This window comes from Neomonachus schauinslandi, chromosome 9 (assembly GCF_002201575.2).
Source record: "Neomonachus schauinslandi chromosome 9, ASM220157v2, whole genome shotgun sequence".
In the NCBI taxonomy this organism is placed as follows: domain Eukaryota; kingdom Metazoa; phylum Chordata; class Mammalia; order Carnivora; family Phocidae; genus Neomonachus; species Neomonachus schauinslandi.
Window position 1 is genome coordinate 89,819,586 of NC_058411.1, and position 21,613 is coordinate 89,841,198.

Genomic DNA, 21,613 nt, shown 5'->3' on the forward strand with positions numbered 1-21,613 from the left:
CCTCAGGCTCTTTATCTTCAGGTTCGAAGTAATCTCTGGCACTTGGAATTGAATGATCTCGTAATGGGTGTGGCAGCTTATTTGGACCTCATGGGGCCAAAGTAAACTGATATGTGTTTCTCTCAAAATCATCCCACATTATCTTTTTTTAAACAGCCTTATTTAATTTGAACTGAACTTGCAAACTCGCAAACATGGTCTCTCTCATTCCTCACACAGTGGTCCAATCAGTTCATTTGATTCTTGACTCTGATCCTAGGAATGATATGCATTTTCCTCAGGCATGTAAAGGAGAGGGGGAAAAAAAAAAATCAGTTGACCAATGTGACAAAAAATCTCCCCCGTGAGTTCCCAATAAAGAATACACACAACACCAAACACCAATAGTGCCAAAACATTTATTAAAGGTTTTCAAATCTTTCAAAAATGTTACAAAAAGCAAGCAAACACAGTGAAACTAATGACAAGTTTGACACTGAAAACTAGTATCTGGGTAAGTCCATGCAGGCATGTGTGGAAAAGGAATACCTTAGTATTTACATTAAAACACTGTATTAGGGTCTTTCACATATATCTCATTTGATCCCATTCAGAAAAATTATCCCAGACTAGGAAAGTATGACCAAAAACCACCCCCCAAAACAAAACAAAAAACAAAAATATAAAGAAAAAAGGGATTGTGTCATCTATTAATATCATGCTAGCCTATTATCCATCAAACTCACCCAAGGGCCGTCTGACTCTCTTGGGAAAGATAACTTTGAGTAATAATTCAACAGAGACCAGATTAGGTGCCTTGTCAAGTTGGAGGTTGACTTACAGAAAATTGATAAAGCATGATGATGTTTTATTTGCACTTTCTGATAGAGAAATTTACCTCCAGGGTGATAATTTTATTTCTTTGTAGGATGCTAACCAGTTTTAATGTCTTACTTTGCAATCTCATTTCATCAAGGTCTTTCCTACTGATTAAATTCCCATTCTTCACATTCTCTTCAAATTGCTGTTATTCTGATGATGAGTTAAATGTAACTCCATTCATATGAGAATTATGCTTTCAATGATTTAAGAATTTGTGCTTTGATAATCCTCAAACAACCACATGAGGTAGGTAGTATATCCTCATTTACAGAGGAAGAAAGTGAGTCTCAGAGGAGGCACATTACCTGCCCAAGGTTATAGAGGTAAGAAGTAATAGAGCTGAGTCTGAACACAAATCTGCCTGAATTCTTTTACAGGAACTAAACTGGTGATTCACATGTGGACTGAAAATCTGTACTGGAACATCTCCAGAAAACTAACTTTATCTACATATATTTATGTTTGAATTATAAACATGACAGCTAAATATCAAAAGCAACTAACTATGAAAGACTTAAGCCTGAGTATTTAAATAGTAATTGAAGAGGTTGTTTAAACTTTTTAAAATTGGAAATATTGAGCGTATTTACCCATACACTATTTGGAATATTATCATTAAAGTGTGAAACCCCAATGCTATGCTGGTTTCATTAATGGTTCTGGATGATGCAGGGTAAGTTACTACTGAGGTTGTTATAAAAGTCATTGGAAAGTGTTTGGAATACTTAAAGAGAACCTCTCTTGGACATTTCATGAACATATCCCTGAGAGCTTTGTGAATACATTTGACCAAATTCCTAGCTTATCCCACTGTTAAGATGCTCCAACCTACTTTGTCTTTAGACCAGCAAAAAAAAAAATGAGGAACACCAACATGTTTTTCTATTCTTCAGGCCATGAAGGTGATGTGTTGTCCTGGGTAATAACACAGGTATGTAGATATCAAGACTAGAGAGTCACAAGCCGCTCTTAGTCTGAAAGCACCATAATATATGTTGTACATCTTAAAAATGTATCTTGGGAAAAGTTGATCTTACATGTGTTTATCTGTCAACAAGCATGCTTTTCACAGCTGGGATATATACCTTCCGAATGCACTCTTTTATCCACTTGAAGATCCATTCAATGTATATGCAGATTTACAAGTTTTTCTCCATAAATAAGATTCTCAAGTTTAGGTCAGTTGGTATCTAGGTTGATGAAAACTTCTGCTTGTATTGTGAGGCCTTTGCCCAGCAAATCACAACTTAGACAGTGACCATCTGGCCTGGTTTCCCATACAGTGCACCCCTATTTTGTGGGCACTGGCAGCTGTCTGCCACAGATTTAAATTAAGTGAGGCAATCTGTCCCACCCCAGCCCCTGATCCCAAACTTTGGAGCTGAATTTCAGCTTTAGCTGAAGTGAAAAGTCACTATGTGGTTCAAATTCATCTTGACTCACAGTTTCACTGTTTTATCCTGGCTAAAGCTGCTCACTGTGTCTGTGGTTTTCTTACAGAAATTTTCAATCCAGCTAGTGCTATTATACAGTGTCTTTTCCAGCCCTGATGTTAGGGGTGGATTTTTAGCTCGCATATTTTTTCCAGATGTGATAAGCTCTCCATAGCCCTCTTGGTGAGCAAAAGCATATCCAGATCTTCTTGAGCTTGACCTGCGAGTCTGAGGCCTTCGGCTACGTAAGGGCCTTGTCTTCTTTTGAGCCTTTTGCCTCTGACGGATCTGAAGAGGAAGGAGACAGAGTGAGATGATGCCTCCAAATGACAGATTCCAGGCCCTGGGCCACTCTATGAAGAGAAAGCTCTTTCAGTAGAAACATCAACAATAACAAAATACTCACCTTCATTGTAAAAGGAAGCATTTCACACACACACACACACACACAAAAAAAAAAAAAAAAAAACAAGAAATTTTCCACCCAAAAGATTACACTGGGCACTGGTCAGTTTTTATTACTACCAAGAGACTATTAAACAAGAAGTGTTAAGACAAGTTCCATTACTGTGTCCTTCTTATACATCCATCTTAAATGAATAGGAACATACTTTTGTACAGAAGGCTTTTCCAACATCCAAACACAGTCAGTATAACCATCTATAGTCCCATTTCCCCAAAATAGGCCTTTTCCCTCTCAAGGGAAATTCTCACGATCCAATAGTCGTTAGTAACTGGACCAAGAGAAAATTTAGAAAATGAGAGTCAGAAATTCCCAACTCTTGTGGTAGGTCAGTATATCATGAGATTTTGAGGGTTTTGATTTCCTTTGGATTTTTTTTTTTTTTTGGCAGCCTTTTGAAGAACTCAACATCATTTGGGTGGGTTTCCAATATTTCATTTCCCTGTAAAGATGAGGAGTAAAATATCCAATGTTTGGTGTAAGCCGCCTTGTTCTCTAATCTGGCTGATCTCTTAGATTCCGACTTTAATGGTAGAAAGCCGTTAAAAGCAGAAGATCATGATCTGACTACATACTGAAAGAAATGAGCATCATCTTCTTTCCTTCAGCTCATCCATCATTTTCTGGGTTTACATCAGAATGATCTCACGGAGCCAAAAGGAAAGGACAGATCTAACAGGGGAATCTATGAATCATTTCAGAAGGAATCTTCACATGCTTTGCCCTCAGAATGTGGAGGATATCCTGGTAAGGGAAGTTCTGCCTCAGTTCCTCTCAGTATCATTGGCCTGGTCACTCACCCCACCAGTGTTTGCCCCTTCTCATGATGCCACCACAAATGTGCATCTCTCCTTTCTTTCTCCTTTTTTCTATCTGGGTCCTGACATAACTTGACATTGTCTTGCTTCTACTACTCTTCTCATGAAATACTGGCTGTTAATCCCTTGGTTTAAGGATTTCTACAATCTGTTCTATTTTCCTTTCAACTTTATATTTTTCCATCCACTCATCATGTTGCTGTTCCCTTTCTTAATCTGTTCAGAAGGTAGCATCTCCTTATGTTTCTGAATCTGCTACCATACTTCTACAAAAACTGAGTCCCTTCACCTCATACCTTGCTTGTCTCCCTTTTACTCTATCCTCTACTTGCCCACATGTCAGTAACTTTCCTTATAGTTTGCCTTTGCCTTAGAATAGTTGTCCAAAATGCTGCCAGCTTCTTTTTTTAAAGTCAACTTTTAGAAATGCCCAACTTAACTTGTAATTCATGACTCCCCACCCACATTTAGTCTAGACATTTCTCTTCATTAACATTCACAAAGCTACTACATTCAGATGTGGGCAGTTCCATCTACTGGTATGTGATGATGTATACCTATGGGTGTTTCCAGTGGGAAGTTCATTAGCCCTTTCCCGGGCTTAGAAATCAGGCAGAGAAGGACATGATTCCAAGAGCCAAGAATCAGCCCTTCAAGTACTTATCAGCACTGCAACATACCTGGTCACTCAGGGTTGGGCATAAATCCATCTTCAAAAATCTGACTACCACCACAGGCACAACTGATGCCACTGTTGTTAAGAGAATAACAAGCCAGATGCACTTCTGGGTCAAAGAATGTTGTGCATTTCCTATTATTAAGGAAAAATATACATAATTATACAAAATATACTGAATTATTGAATAAATAGGCTCCTTGTCTATTCCCATAAGGTCTTTTTTGAAATGGTGAGGTTTGGGCTACCTAGGGAGAACCACTAGCTGTCTTCCATGGTATATAGTATATTCAGAGGTGATGAGAAGGCAAGAGGGGTATGATCACCACCCTTGGGAACTACTTCATGGCCCAATCACTTGGAGATAGCCAATCAGAGCCAAGTGCTCTCTCATCTAGACTCAGTCCAGCTTCACTCATGAGGTAGAATTCTCTCATGGAGCCTCAAGATTCCTTGACTACAAAGCAGCCATTATTTTTAAAAGGCACATTTGCTCTTACAGACTCTTGAATAAAACTGCCATATCAAAACTCTACAACATATGTCTGGGGTGCAGGTACAATCTCAATACCTTTGGTGACTGGAGAGCTTTACCTAATATAGGGCCAACCTTTACAATTCAGGCAGCAGCCTCAGAAAACCTGCCTCAAAGGGACTTGCTGATTTCTCTGATATTCACTGGGTTATGAAGAACTCAAGACTCCAAGGAGATCAGAGATGCTCTTGGGTTTGTGAAGAGAGCATTCCTCTCACTGGCAGGCTGCTAATGCAGCCATCCAACACGCTAGTGCAATACTGTGGTGAAACTCACTCCCAAGCCTGAAGCCGGTTTCCTTACTTTATACTCACACCTCATATACTGGAATGTTTGCTTAAACAAAACAATAATGGTCAGTTAAGCAGACAAATTCTACAGGAACATGTCAACCCTGTTTATATCACCAAAATAAACTTTTGTCCCTGTTGGTTGTCTAGGGATTTGCCACAATACCTCCAATTATCTACATCCCCTCTCCCAAAGCTAAAGTGTTAACACCATTTGAATGTGTTTTGGGTATGAGGGCTTAGCTACTGATTGGTATGTCTGTATTTTCTGGCTTTGGGGGATAGAATCTGCCCACCAAGAGCAGTAGATTACAGTTGCCTGGGCAGAAACAAACTTGATTCAATAAATTAAATGTCTCTTTGAGCTCCCTGAAGCTTAGTACCTCCAGGCATGGCTGGGAAAACAAGCTTCACTTTAAAACCACACTCCTGCTTGCTGCTGGCTACGAAGGAAATTTTTTTTTTCTTAAACCCCAATGTTGATCTAACTTTTGAGAATTCTCATTGGAGCTCAGTAATTAATTCCTGGAATGGCATGTGCTTAGCTGGAGAGAGTGGTCCCCACACAAACTACTTTCTCCAGTTGAGGCATTCCAGGCTCATTATGTGTGCTAAAATGCTCTTAGGACTAGAAATCTTCTCGTCAATGCACTGAACTTTCAGATTTGGCAACCAAAAGGAAAAAAAAAAAAAGAAGAAGAAAGGAAGAAAATAAAAAGAAAAAATAAAGGGAAAAAAACCCCTAGAAATAGTTAAAGGTCTTTCATAATATGCTTATTCTTATTCATAACCATCATGTTTCTACATAGTTGCAATCTTTTGGAAAACAAAATATTAATATTACATATAAGTGAGAATGGTGCAATTTAAAGATTTCCATGTACATGCAAAGCAAGGCAAAAGATGGAGAACAACATTATTAAGTATATGTGTATTTAATTGGAATTATAATTTCAGGTGTCTTTGCATCAGTGGAAATGTATAACCCTACAGTTGCTCTTATTTTGCATTCTACATGAACCAGTTTCCTAAGGATTATTTTTCTGGATTTCTTAGACTGAATTCCTTAACTAGTGGATGCAAATCTTAGTCTCACCTGATTAAGTCTCACCTGATTAAGGTTGACACTGTGCATCTCTCTTTTCCGGTTTGTTGGGACAAACTGAGAAACATCACTGTTACCAACTTATCTCACACAGATTAGAGATTTCAAAACTTCTGAGAAAGTATATTAATAGCCTCATTGTGTAGTAAAGCTCAGTGGCCCTCTGGGAATCATTTTGAAATGTGGAACACAATGGTGGTACAGTCCATAGATAAACCAGATGTACGCTCTTTGTAGTATTACAGAATCTCAGGGTTTTAAGGTATTTTTGGAATTCCTGTGCTACCCATCTGCTGTTCAAATCATTCTGCAGTGTTCCCAACCAGTAATCAAGACACATTTGCTTGAATCATCACCTTCATCATCTTCATCATCACCATCATCATGGTTACCACTTACTAAAAAAGTACGATGTACCAGGCTCCATGCTAAGCATTTCATATGCATTGTCTCATGTAACCCTCACATTTCCTATGAAAATAGAAACTATTAATATCTCCAGTTTATAATTTAAGACATCAAGGCATGAAAATAAAAAGAAATCTGCCCAAGGTCACCCAGCATTTAAGTGGCAGAGCTGACACCTGAGCCCTGGCTACTCTTTGTGCCTCTTATGGACTAATGTCCAGCAATTCTTAGACTGCTCTAAATTATACATCATTTCTTTCCTATCTAAATGCAAGTAAGTTCTACAGGTGCACTTTGGCAGTGATAGTGATGATAATGTGGGATAAAAGGAAGAACCTAAGATTTCTTTCTCTTCGCTCTATTATACATGTTTTTTACAGACCTTCAGGTAGCCCTGATATATGTGTTATGCCTCTTGTTTGCAAAGGGACAATCTATTACATCTGGGCTGTTGGGACCTTATAAGCAGCTATCACAGTGATTCTTCTATATCTGTCAGGGACAGCAGAAACTAATCTTTTGGAACTCTTCTCAAGCCTGAAAGCCTTCAGATGCCTGGCTCCCTCCATTCCTAGAGAAAAGATTATTAGTCATCCTTAGTCCCACCCAACACAGAAAATAAATTACAAAGACAAATAAATGACAGCATGACACTAGGCTCCCATAGATAATAGGACTCAACTTACCAACAAATGGAAACTGGTTTGGGAAGATGCCAAAGATGCCATTACTGTGCATTGTAAATAAAATGGAGAAATAAGTGGCAACGCTGCCCCAGATGAAGACATGATTAATGACAGTCCAGTAACTGGTATCCAAGGCTATCTGTAAATGAAGTCAAATGCCAAGGGGAGGTCTTTGAGGATTAAAAGAGTATCATTTTACTGAATGATGTTTTCCCAGAACTGCTCTGTGAAGAGATGGTTGCACCTATCTAACAACCACAGGCACTCTTATTTTCTGCACAGCACTGGGAACTGACCTGACATTTCTGGTAGACAACTGACTTCAGAACTTATATCTGCAAGTCTTTATAGCTGCCAAGGTTGAATCAGACTCAGGAGATAAAATGTTAATCTTCTTTTATGTGAGAAATAAGAAAACAGAATGATTTCTAATTTCAAAGTTACTTTCCAAATTGCTCTTAAAGCATTTCTGTTGAAAAAAAAAAAATCTTCAGTACTGAGCCACTGCAACATTTTATAATCTGTACATAAGTTTTCACATGACTATTTTACATAGGCATACTCTGTTTTACATCAATATTCTAACTCATTTTGCTGATGCTTTTTCTTAAATTAATTAATAACAAAGAAAATCCTTAATCCTCTTTTGTCGTAAAATTCAGAAGCGAGGGTTCGTGGTGACCTGGGAGCATGTTCACAAGCTCTTCTCTCTTCCAATAACTTGTTGTGGCAACACAGCTAAAAAGGGCCTGCTATCAGGGAAGCAAGGATACCACTGGCAAATATGAACCCTGAGTTTTCAGAGAAAAACAAGTAGGTTCTGGCAACATTATTTGCATCTCTGAGACCCCAAGTGGTCCAAGTGAAGGTTTGCATTTCTAGCAGAGTCTGCTTCAAGACCACAGATTTCTCACCTGTCTGAGGGGGTCCTACTTACACAGTAAATAGACACTTCCTCTTCCCACTTGAAGTTTACTGTTTTTTAAAATCTTGCCCCACTAAAAAAATTTTGGCAGTCTTGAATATAAACTGCAGGGGTTATAACAGGACAGCTTTTTTCTCTCAAGAGCACTGAGAACAGAGAGCCCTGCCATCCATCCTCAGCAAAGAGATGCTAGTGTTCCAGCTCATTTGGCTGCCAAGACATTAGGCCAAAATCTTCAACGGTACCTTCCAACCTGTCAATTCATCACCATCAAGAGACACCAATAGCCTGACCTGCGTGGGTATGAGTAGAAAAATCACAACCAATTAAAGAGGATTCAACTGAAAAAAGAGAGAGAAAAAGGAAAAAAAAAAAAAAAAGAACAGGTGGCTCCTATTGAGGCAGAACTAATGGAAAAGACAGACAAGCACGATAACCAAAAAAAATGTAATGAGAATTCTTAACGGGATGAAATTAGATCACAGAAAAAAAAATTCTGGAAGAAAAAAACATTATTTCTGAATTTAAAAATTCAATAGAGAAACCAAATAGGAATAGTCACTGATGAGAACTGAATTAATATTCTGGAAAAAACAAATGGAAATAATATCTCACAACACAGAGCAAAAAACTTGAAGAAATGGAAACCATGTGCAAAAAGATATGAGACATGGATGGCAAATCCATAGATTACAGATCCATGGGCCCAACATACAAATAATGGCATCTTAGAGAAAAAGAAAGAAGTAACAATCAAAGAAATGACAGAAGAAAACTGCTCTGCTATTGTGAACAAATAGCAAGATTTTCAGATTGAGAGGGCACTCTAAACTCCTAAGAAAATTAAAGAAGTTCCATTCTAGTGACATTTGTGAAGCCCCAAGACAAAGAACACAGACTTCCAGATAGAGAATATATTACTTAGGAAGGAAAGAGAATCAAGCTAATATCAAACTGCTACACTAAAACTGGGTACAGTGGAACAACATTTACAAAGTACGTAAAGTAAAAGTCTCTGACTCAAGAATCTCATGCCCATCCAATGTATCATTTAAGTGTAAAGAAAAAAAAAAAGCTTTGAGCTCAAAAGTATAACATCTATATCCCCTTCTGAAGAAATTACTCAAGGAAATTGCTGCAAATAAAAATTCAATTAGGACAAAGACTTCAAAAGAGTGGAAGAAAAGAACATAAAAATGGTGGTGAGCAATGATTCTTATTATGTATAGTTGGCTCTAAATGAGTAATAATGTGAAGATGAGCTATAGTATTAACTTAGAAAAAATCTGCAATGGTCAAAACATATGTTAAAGGAGCATTTAATAACACAATGAAACTACAATTCTAGATTACTTACAAGAGGGGAGTAGGAGCAGGGAGGGAGTAGGAGCAGGGAGGGAGAAATAAGTATATACATTTCCAAAACTATTTAATTTGGAAGTGGACAAGGGAAGGTGTAAACAAGATAGTGAAACAATTGGCGAAGGATATAGTTATTATTTAATTTTGGTATATCAATATGGAAATAGAGATTTAAATGACTATGAAAATGGGAGAAATCACTAGTAAAATGGGAATATAATAGTAAAACTTATGACAAATAAGATATTTAAAAATCATATTGCCTCTGAGTATGAAAAGGAAAAAATGGAAATAAAGAATTTAAAGTAATCATAAAGTAACATGAAAGGAGCAAGATAAAATATATAAGTTACTACAATAAAAATGAGTAGTTTAACTCCCTTATCAAAGGAGAAAACCCAAAAGAATAAGATAAGAAAGCAATGAAAATGAAAAGATGGGCCTGGATTATATATCAGGTATATGCAGGCTCAGAAAAGCAACAGAAGTAAAACTAATATAAAAAAATGAAATTTAATTAAGAACATTTTATCATAAAAAAGGTAAAAGCTATAAAGAACAAATAACAATCAAGAACCATTACATTGCAAATAACATAGCCTCAAATTATATAAGGTAAAATCTCCTTGAAGTACAAGAACTTGAAAAGAATCGTAATCACAAGGAAAAATTTTAATACACTTCTCTCAATATCTGACAAGCATGGTGGTTCTCTGGAAATCTGTGGCTGACCTGGCATCCAGACCCCAGTGTGATCATAGCCAAACTGTTAAGAGGTAGTAATCATGTTTTCACTACAACAATGCAGCCATATGGCTGGGTGTTGCTCCCAGAGGTGCTATGCTTGGCTGTGGTTCTCCCTGGTTCATTTGCCCTCCTGAAGATTCTGGAGCTACCTAATAGTTTTTAATAAATCTTTTGTCTGCAACTATAATCCTTTTTGGAAAGTAATATAGCAATATTAATGAAACTTAAAATGCACATACTCTCTGACCTAGCAACGAAAAGAACAAAATACCATTCTTCATCCATCATCTCGTAAAAGTTGGTTCTCATTCCAGAAATTTCATTTCTAGGAATTTATCTGTCCGTACATAAAATTTATATACTAGTATATGCATTGTAGCATTGTTTCAATAACAGCAACAACAAAAGAAACACCCTGAATGTCTATCAATAGAGGGCTGATGAATAAATTATTATATATCCATATTGTGAAATTCTGTGCAGCTCTTAAAAAGTGTAAGATAGATCTGACTGTGTTGGTTTGGAAAGCTGTTCAGAGTATCTTGTTAAGTAAGAAAAGCATATTACAGAATAATATGCTAGCTATGCTGCCTTTTTCTTGAATACATATGTGTGTGTCCCAAAGCAAAGAAAAAATATGGAAGGAGTTAAGCTACGGTAATCATAACAGTAGTTAACCAGGGGAATATGAGGAAGAAAAAGAAGTAGTTCATTTTATTTTAAACACTTCTATAGTGTTTGAAATGTTAAAAGGAGCATTATATAATTCAAATAACCAAAAAAAACCCAAAAAAACCCTGATATTTAAAAAAAAAATAGAGACTGCTAAAGTTTGGCCTATAGCATCAGCAGGACACATTAAGATTTATAACTGTAATTATAGACCATGGAAATTTCATGGGGGTTGTTACCCCAATGACAAGTCAAGCTTAGACAGCGAGGAAAGGATATTAATGCCGCTGTCAAAGTGAGCTTATTCACAAAACTCCTGAAACTTATTATTCTATATATTAAAGACAGAAGTTTCTGATTGAAGCCAAAATTGTGGAGTTTTCATGGCTATAAACATTATGAGCTCAGGTCTGAGAATTCTATGGTAAAGCAGACATTTTCAGGGCTTCTGAGAAATAAAAGTAAGTGGAAGACTAAACGACAGTAACTGGGAATCTACATTGCTCAAGTTGAAGTTTTCATGTTGGAAGAGGACCTGTGTGTTTATCATCTATTAACGGTCTCTCTCCCACTTTACTCAAGGGTGGTACTGGTGTCCTAGGTATCCCCTTGTGGAAGACAGAGGTGGACCACGAGTTCTCTGTAGCATCCCACTTCTCCCTATAAAGAAAGGAGGTCCACATGGACTTGGAGTTGGGGACCTGAGATCAGATCTGTGTTCAAATGCTGGCCTGCCACTTTCTGTGTGATTTGAACTCTAACAAGTCTATTTTCTTATCTATAGTAATAGTATTTATGTTTCAGAGGACGGGGAAGAGGATTAAATGAGAGAATGGGATTATCTGAGAAATAATTCATTTGCATAGTGAATGTTCAATTAATGGGAGCCATTGTTGCTCTGAAAATCAGAAGCCCTGACAAAGGCGAGTGGGCCAAGTTTGCTTTCAGTAACTCCAAACTCTCCTCTTTATTCTTCCAGAGATTCTCTTTTCTCCAAACCCCAGTGCTTCTGCTTTAGGACTGCTTGCTTTTCTTTCTCTCTTTTCTTTTTTCTTTCTTTTCTCTTTTCTTTCTCTTCCTTCCTTCCTCCCTCCCCCCTCCTCTTCCTCTTCCTTCTTCTATACAGACAAGGAAGTATCTGATATCTTCCTTTATGTTCAATCTAATCTTTGTTCTCATATATCCTGAAAATTTGCATTTTAACCAGCCTTACTGTAGAATAAAAGACTTTGCCCCAGACAGCACTGGAGTCAGAGAGGTCTGGGTTCCAACCCTGGATCTGGGACTCACTTTGTGACCTCAGGCAAGTCACTTAACCTCTCTGAGCTTCATCCGTAAAAGGGGACAATACCACCTACTGAACAGTGGCACTGAGAGGATTAAGCCTAATTCATGACACCACTCGTAGTAGTGATGAGGACACATGTTTCTGAAGGCTTCCACCAAGGAAAGGCCTGCTTTGGTAAGGGATAAGATGGGCATGTGACTAAAACAGGAGGGACAGCTGGGTACCTCAACCGAATTCTTCTCACTTCCTTTGCTCAACTCTCATCTCTCTCTTCATACCTTTCTGCCCTTACATCCACTCAACAAAAACTGGTTTGTGTCTGACACTTCAGTTTAAGTTGGAGTACAGCAGTAAACAAAGCATGCCTTGGAAACTGGTGTCCATTCTCACTCACACCTCCTCTGCTTCCAGACCTCCATCTCCATCCTGGATCTCTCCTACCTTGTTCTCTTGCCAAAATGTCCTCAATCTCCTAGCTGTTTCAGGACCCTCCAGCACTCAGAATTAGTGGCAGAGGGTATGGGTGAGGGCAGAGAGAAATCAGGTGGAGTAGAAATCTATGGGACAGGAGTATGTGGGTAAGATCTAGAGGACATCAGCTTGTACATGGCAAGAAGGGCACAGCCACCACGTGGCGAGACCCAGCCCCTCATCTGTACAGCTCTGTGTGTGCATTACTGCCTCCCAAGTGTGCCTAACTACCTGTAGCCCAGTAATAATTGTGTTGTAGGAAATGCTCGCCCCGTGTATTTCATGGAACACTCACAAATGCCTTTATTAAAAATCACTGATTCAGAAAATAAGACTACTGGATCCTACTCCTAAACCTGCAATGCAGTCACTGTGTGGTCTTGGGCAAATCTTGGGCCCCAGTTTGATATATCAACTTTAAATTATACTGTTATGGTTTTAACATATGACAGCCAATTCTTTGAAATTCTGGTAAGAAATGGAGCTTAATTCTCCCCTTGAAGGGACTGGGCTGGATTTAGTGACTCACTTCTAATGAATAGAGTATGAAAAGGGAAACATAGTTTACAATGGAGAAACCTGAAAAACATCATCTTAACAAGTAACCAAGGTCACCGTCACCAGTAATAAGTCATGCTGATATCACACACTCCCTGACAGGATGTGACAAGAAGGTATATCACCTTTTTGTGATTCTTCCCCCAAATCCCCAATCTCAGTCTATTCCTAAGAAAACATCAGACAAATCCAGAAACATTCTACAAAATACCTGACCACTGTTATTCAAAAGTGTCAAATCCATGAAAGACAAGGAAAGACTATAGAAAGCTGACTGCAGGAGACTAAGGAGACATTACAAGCATATGCAATGTAGGATCCCTGGAACTGAAAAAGGTAATGGAGAAACTGAGGAAATCTGAAACAAGTCTGTAGTTCAGTTAATAGTATTGTAACAATGCTAATTTCGTAGTGTTGACAACTGCACAGCAGTTATATAAGATGGTAATGCTAATGTTACAGAAAAGCTAGTTGGGCAGAACCATGGTTGCCCTTGAGGAGACAGAAGGCAGAGAAAGGATCTTGGTGAGACACATGGCCAATTAGGCCTAAATCAAATAGACCCAGATAGGCCCACCCATAACATCTCAAGTGGGGGACCAATGGTTACTTTGGGTCCTAAGGAAGAATCCCCTCTGAGGAAGTATGGGTATCATTCTTATAAAACCATGATATCAAAGGTAAGAAATTTTGAATGGTTTATTTTGAAAAATCCAAAAGATAGAACGTAAAATTCTGTCTTTTTTTGTGAATAAACAATGTTTTTAAAAAAAAACTGTTTCTGTGGTCTCTCAATTTGTGAAAAAGGAGAAACATAACTACGACATCCAACAAGAACTGTGTACTTTATGGGGAAAAGAGCTTCTAAATCTAAAATCAATATAAAAACACAGGACTGGCCTTGCTATGATAGCATATAAGAAAATAAATTATGGACAAGGAAAAAGATATACATATATATATATATATATATATATATATATATATATATGTCAAGCTTTTTTTTTAATTAAAAAGATAACACTAACCAAAAATTGTAGAATTGATTATAAAAAATAGTTTCACTAAACATGCAGTGCCTCTCATATCTTTTCCAGGTAATTTTTTTTATCCTTACTTATATAGCAGATGATTTTAATGACAGTTTGAAGAATATTTCCCATTTGCTTTTTACTTTAGATATTGCCTTTTTATCTCAGTTACTACCTTTCAAATGATCCCTCGGAGTACCAGTTAACAAGCCTGACCTGGTGAATAAGCTGTTACCACTAAAGAGATGTCCCACAGCTGTCCTCCCCATCAGGAGGAGAATCCAGAGAACTGGAAATGTGCCCTCATGGCAAGGAGTAGATCACCTAATTCTCTCGGCTAGAAATATAACAGTATACCCAGAGTCTGCTCAGTGATCAAAAGGCAACAAAACAAAACAGGTTGGAGTGTCCAGTATAACGGCAAGAACTATAAGAAAAGATGGAACAACAGCTTTTTATAAGGTGATACACACCTTGTCCCAGTAATAGACTATCATAATGAATGTCTTAGCTATGCAAGATGCTTCCAAGTCACTCCATTAGTTCCCTCTCTGCCACAGAATTGAACCTAGGGGAACTAGACATGGAAGGTTTGCAAAGCAACAGCATGCTTTATTTAGTTGTAAGAGAGACAAACAGAACTTTTTTTTTTAATCTTTTTTTTAACGATTATTTTTTTTGAGAGAGAGAGAGTACAAGCAGGTGGAATAGCAGGGAGAGGGAGAAGCAGGCTCCCTGCAGAGTAAGGAGCCTGATACGGGACTCGATCCCAGGACCCTGGGATCATGACCTGAACCAAAGGCAGTCGCTTAACCAACTGAGCCCCCCAGGCACCCCAAACAGAACTTTCTGAGTGGAGAAATCTAGTTCTGTTTTTGGATGCTACCTGTCTGATTCTGAATTATGAACTCCCAAGATGTCAAGTGTTAGATGGCTTTGGTATAGATTTCATAATACTCACTTAGATGGACCAAGGAATGGAAGAAATGTCCTTTAAAAGCAGTATGTTTATATTTGGTTCATTTACCATAATGTTTATTTTTGAATCATGAAGAGAAAGTCTGGGATTTAATGAGATTCTTTGTTGGAAATGAGCAGCTAATATTTGTAAAAAAGATTGTTTATAGGATAGAAAAAGGACTGACCAAAGGCAATTTAAACCCTAAAAATCAAGTCCTTGACTGATATCTGCTCCTTGAAAAAAAAAAGAAAACAAAAGAAAAAACAGGTCACACTGCCTACTGTATCTATCCAGAGGTACAAATTTTAATGAATAGGAAAGCTTTTGTGAACTCTAACTCGATATCGAATGGTTTTGTCTACCATTTGCATTAAAAAGGAAATAGAAACACTCAAGAAGCCCACTGAGGTCAGTGGATCATCAAAAATCATCCCTATCACAAAAGCTTCTCTGAATTTAAGGTTCAGATATGCCAAAATATAACACTGAACCTCTTGAATAATTTCACAGATATGTATTACCAAATAAATTTTAAATCTCACTTTAAAGCCTGGAAGTTATTAAGTGATAGAAATCATGGGAAAGTTTCTCTCTGCTATTATTGGAAAACTTTTCTTTTCCAAACCCAAAAAGAAGCAGTAGTATAATCATTTCTCTTTACATACTACACTCAACCCCAAGAAGTAATTAATTGTGAGGTTTCTACTAACACAGAGGTTATAGACACTGAATGCAAACCTCCCACATCTGGTCATTTACATTAAAGCTTTCTGTTTTCATCTCAAAATGTGTAGTTAAAAAGAAACCTCCAATTCCTCAAAAAGTTGAAAATAGAGCTACCATATGATCCAGCAATTGCACTACTGGGTATTTACCCCAAAGATACAAAAGTAGGGATCCGAAAGGGTACATGCACCCCAATGTTTATAGCAGCAATGTCCACAATAGCCAAACTGTGGAAAGAGCCAAGATGTCCATCAACAGATGAATGGATAAAGAAGATGTGGTATATATATATACAATGGAATATTATGCAGCCATCAAAAGGAATGAGATCTTGCCATTTGCAACGACGTGGATGGAACTGGAGCATATTATGTTGAGCGAAATAAGTCAAAGAGAGAAAGACATGTATCATATGACCTCACTGATATGAGGAATTCTTAATCGCAGGAAACAAACTGAGGGTTGCTGGAATGGGGGGTGGGGTGGAAGGGATGGGGTCACTGGGTGATAGACACTGGGGAGGGTATGTGCTCTGGTAAGCGCTGTGAATTGTGCAAGACTGTTGAATCTCAGATCTGTACCTCTGAAACAAATAATGCAATATATGTTAAGAAAAAAAAAAAGAAGAAGAAGAAGGTAGCAGGAGGGGAAGAATGAAGGGGGGGAAATTGGAGGGGTAGACGAACCATGAGAGACAATGGACTCTGAAAAACAAACTGAGGGTTCTAGAGGGGAGGGGGGTGGGAAGATGTGTTAGCCTGGTGATGGGTATTGAGGAGGGCACATTCTGCATGGAGCACTGGGTGTTATGCACAAACAATGAATCATGGAACACTACATCTAGAACTAATGATGTAATGTATGGGGATTAACATAAGAATAAAAATTAAAAAAAAAAAAGAAACCTCCAAGATTCCTTTAGGGTTATTATTATTATTATTTTTTTGCCCCAACAAGTAGACAAAATCAGTCAACAATGAAAACAAATTTTAAAAGTTGTAAAGCCATCTTCAGCATGAGGATTACCTGCACACTGACCACAATGACCAAAGATGTAGCCATGGTAACTGCAAAAGACTGGTAGTCGGCTATGTGCTGCCCATCTTCTCCAGCCACATTATAAAAGGCTCCATAGGGGATGAAGAAAAGGGCCAGTGAGGTGTAGATGCCATGTGCCATGCAGATGAAAAATTTACGCTTGTTAAACAGTAGGTTCAGCTGTCCAGGTTCATAGAGCTGGGGATAGTCCATGCTGTTCTGGTCACTCACATCCTGTCAACAAAGTTACTTTAGTGGAGGAGGCTTGAGGAGAAGTTGGAAAGGCCCCGAATTCCCCATCTCGGGAAATAGCAAGTACATGTCTAAGCATACCCTGTAAACACTATTCATTAGCTTATTTTCATTCCCATGATAACTGAGATAATCAAATGATCCCAATTTTATTGAAGAGGAACTTGAGTCTCCAAGAGAGACTCATGAGAGATTATATAGCTCTTATAACAGAACCAGAATTTGCACCCAGATCCTTGGCTTCAGAATGAAGTTTCTTTCCTCTACTCTCCTGAGGCTGCACTCATGCTCCCGGAATTCTAGTACATCACATGCAGCCAGTGGGGCCCAGGGATTAATTGCTAAGGCTGTGAGGGTAGCGGCCAGCAGATGGCAGCAGAGAGCTCCAGAGTAGGACGTGGCCAATCTGAGTTCCTAACTGTGAGAGGAGAGTAGGAGAAGGGGAACAGGGAAAGGAGGAAATTGCAAGCGGGATTCCAGTGGGAAGGAAGCTGAGCCTGAAGAGCTGAGTGCTCTACCCAGTGAGAATTCTGATACCAACTGTCCGAGACAAAAAATTTAAACAGAATGAGAAGGTATGTTTGGCCCCAACAGGGTCCTGGGAGAAACTAAAACAGTGCTTCTCAAACGTAATGTGCACACAAATCTCTTGGAGAGCAAATGACGATTCAAAAGGTTGGGGATTAGGGCCTGAAACTCAGCATTTCCAACCAGATCCAAAGTAATGCTGATGACCACACTGTCAGCACCAAAGCCAAATGCCCAAACCAAAAAGGAGGCAAGGCCTGACCACTGAGAACATCAGAGGACCAGGAATAGAGGAGAAGCTGCCAAAAAAGGAGCAACACAGGCATGAGCTCTGGGGACAGACCAAGTTCCACTCCCTGCTTGTGGGATGGCCTTGGTCTTGTTGAATATGGTCCCATGAAGTACACTGACATAGTCTCTTTAGGAAGTCTCATTTTGAAATGCTGCTGGTGCTTCCTTCTCCAGTCAATGGCTGGTGAAACTGCATGCACAGGCTTTGAAACCAGACAACCCTGAGTTCAAACCCCAGTTCCACTGCTTAGTAGGTGTATGGTCTTAAACCTGTTACATAACCTGTCTGAACCTGTTTCCTTATCTCCAGACAGGCAGGCAACAGCCCCTCCATCACAGGACCACGGTCATGATTAAGTTCATGTATTCAGCAGAGTTCTTGCCACACCGTAAGTAACAAATAACAGATGCTTTTATAAATAATAATACATAAAATAACGATGATAGTAAATAATAATAATAGTAATAGCAGAGCAATCTCTGAGTCAGGTGGCCTGGTATTAGGCTGAGTTCTGTCACACACTGGCTGTCTGATTTGAGCCTTGGTTTCCTCCTTATAAAATGAGTGGATCGTAGACAGTCATGGAGGCCTTGCAGCATCACATTCCATGATCCTGTGATCAGTTTAGGGGCCAAAGTTGACAAAGTGGAAAAGAACAGGGGCAGACACTCAACTTGATGGCAATAAGGGGCCTTATTATATTTTTTTTCAAATTGCACAATAACTATCTTTTCCCAGAAACTGCTTTATTTTTATTATTTTATTCCACATTCTGGGCAGCTACAAAGCACCAAGAAAAGAAACACTTATAAACATGGGTACTTGGAAATGAATGTGCTTAATCTTTTACATCTAAGGTCTTCAGGAGTTCATTACTTTTTTATAGAATTCCACAAAATATGTCGTTCACAAACTGCCCTTTTTACACACAAGAAGTGAGACAACCAACTAACAAAGGCACAGAATGGGAGAGTGGAATAAGCTCATAATGTGAAGATTTATATTTTGCAATAGACAGCTAACTTTGGGCCAGAAAAATGAGGCCCAGCAAACAGGTCTAACAACAGCCTGGAGAAAATCTGGTCTCCTCAAATATACTTCCAAAAAAAATTTTTTTTTAATAATACACTCTAATTGTGCCATGGAAACTCCTCTAGCTAGCCTTCCACTTCCTCTTAAGCAGCCAGATTTCTTCCCCCTTCCAGGAAGTACCTTCCAAGGCAATAAGTGTGCCAAGGATCCACCATTTTTGTAACTGATTCTCTCCCTTCTATCTTCCCAAGCATGTTGAGCTAGACAAAAGACTGTGCCCCTTCTCTCCATGGCCATCGGGCTTCATGTCTTCCTCTCCCATTGGCAGGGTACTCTACTGGCCTTTAGTTCCTGTTCTGGGCTGCGCTGGCCAAGGAAATCTCACCACAAATGCTGGCCCTCTGCCTTCCAACAACGAGTTCCATCATTTTCTATCACTGCATGGTTCTCTGTATTCAGGGGCTAATCCAGCATTTCCCAGGCTTATATGACTATACTTCCATTTATTTATTTTTCATATAGCACCTATTAATATACCTCAGAACTAGTGCCTTGTCACACACTGGGAAATGCTGGACTAAAATGAAATTAGAGACCATTTCATGTAGGACATCTCAGAGGCTTTAGGGAAATAATGTGGGGTATAAATCTCAAAGAGGAGGGTAGCTAAACTTTGATCAGAGAACTGTTTGGTGGGGGGAGGATCTGGAAGGGTTTTAGATCCATGCAATACCTATTAAAACAACTTAACCTCTAGGACTCTTTCCATGACTTGTGTTTTCTACTTAGAAGCTAAAAGCAACTAAAAAGCATCAACAGAGCAAAATAAGTTATAAAGACAGAGAAAAATACATACCTGGTCAAAAAGGCCCATGGCTAAAACAGGCAGTGATGTGTAGACAATGTTAAAAAGGGTAATAAACCACTGGTCATAAACAGTCTGAAAAGAAATAATATACCAGTGAGAAACACCATCCACAGAAGAATATTCCTTTTTAGGTTTTTGGGTTTAATAGCTTGATTTCCTGAGATAGATGAGAGTTTGATATTAGAGACAGACATGAGTTCTCCCCCAGGCTCTGTCTCTTATCAGCCCTGCTCCCTCAGTGGCATACTAGATCCCTCTAAACTTCAACTTCTTCATCTCTAAAATAAAGCCATGTTCTCCTTGCACAGTTGCAGTGGGATGAAAGGAGACCACATTTGCAGAACACCCAACACAACACTAGACACATAGAAGGCCCGAAACCCCATAGTGGGCTATTTCATTCTTCAGGTTTTCAATGGCTTGTATAGTAAATCCAGTTATATGATCTAAGTGATAAGCAAAGGCTCCACTAAAATCTTCAGAGGGAGATGGGGAAATGAGCCTGTCAGCCCAACCCTGTGTTCAAATGGAGAGTTTTTTCTTGGGAATGGCTTAAAGCAAATGGAGCTAGCAGCTCAATATACTGGGTATAAACAAGTTAGACAATTAAAATATCCCCTAACACTTATATAGAGTACTTCCTTGCATGAGCCTCACTAAAAGTCAATGAGACATGTGAAACAGTTGTTATATCCCCAGTCTGTTGATAAGTACATAGAGATGTAGAAACAAAATATAATAAATATTATAGAGCTTATCACGTGCAAAGGCAAAAACTAAAACCTAAGTCTTCAGCTCCTAACCAATGTCTGTTCTACCACCCTATCATCCATTCATCCATCCATTCATTCAATATTTGTCAAAAATCCATGATGTGCTAAGTACTAGGTTTTAGGCAATGGTAATTCAACATGCTATGATCAGATACAAATTCTTCATAAAATTTGCATTCTGATGGTGGCAAAAAACAGGCAATAAATAAGATATATATATATATAATGAGTAAGTGAATAGATAATAAATACTAGGGAGGAAAGATAGGAAATGTGAGAGGGTTGTAATTTTAATATGGTTGACTGGAGAAAATCTCGCTAAGAAGTGATATTTGGAAAAGATCTAAAGGAAATAAGGGATCAAATTATCAAATTATGCAGGTTTCTGGGACAGAAGCATTCCATACTGCAAGTAGATCCCATGTGAAAATGCTGAGGAAAGATAGCATCTGTTCAGAGGACAGCAAGGCAGCCCAAGTGGCTAGAGAATAATGATGGAAGAATAATGGATGTCAAAGGAGTAAGGAGTTAGATCCTATATAGGTAACCATGGCTTATTCCCTAAGTGAGATGAGAAGACACTAGAGAATTCTGAGCAAAGGAACAACCAACAATATTTTAGCAGAATCACTCTGGATTCTTGTGCTGAGAACAGACTGAAGAGGGGCCGTGGTGGAAGCTGAGAAACCAATTAGGAGGCTAACACAGTGGCCAGATGGAAGAGGGAGGTGGCTGGGTCAGGTGACCAGTGGGCAGATGTGCTGAATTCTGAATATATTCTGAAGTACATGTTCTTCTTAGGGAAGTTCTGAAA

The 21,613-nt window shown here is 38.6% G+C and overlaps 1 protein-coding gene across 1 annotated transcript in view; it reads right to left on the reverse strand.

Annotated features, from left to right (window-relative positions):
• Positions 1-2,267: 2,267 nt before the first annotated feature.
• The window catches only part of ATP8B4 (ATPase phospholipid transporting 8B4 (putative)), a 243,701-nt gene continuing 224,355 nt past the window's right edge, over positions 2,268-21,613 (reverse strand). The window contains exons 23-27 of the mRNA XM_021693958.1: positions 20,015-20,098; positions 17,043-17,288; positions 7,276-7,414; positions 4,256-4,386; positions 2,268-2,582 (exon numbers count right to left, since the gene is read on the reverse strand). Of these exons, the coding sequence (XP_021549633.1) occupies positions 2,301-2,582; positions 4,256-4,386; positions 7,276-7,414; positions 17,043-17,288; positions 20,015-20,098 (882 nt within the window). The 3' untranslated portion in view covers positions 2,268-2,300. The remainder of the gene's footprint in view (positions 2,583-4,255; positions 4,387-7,275; positions 7,415-17,042; positions 17,289-20,014; positions 20,099-21,613) is intronic.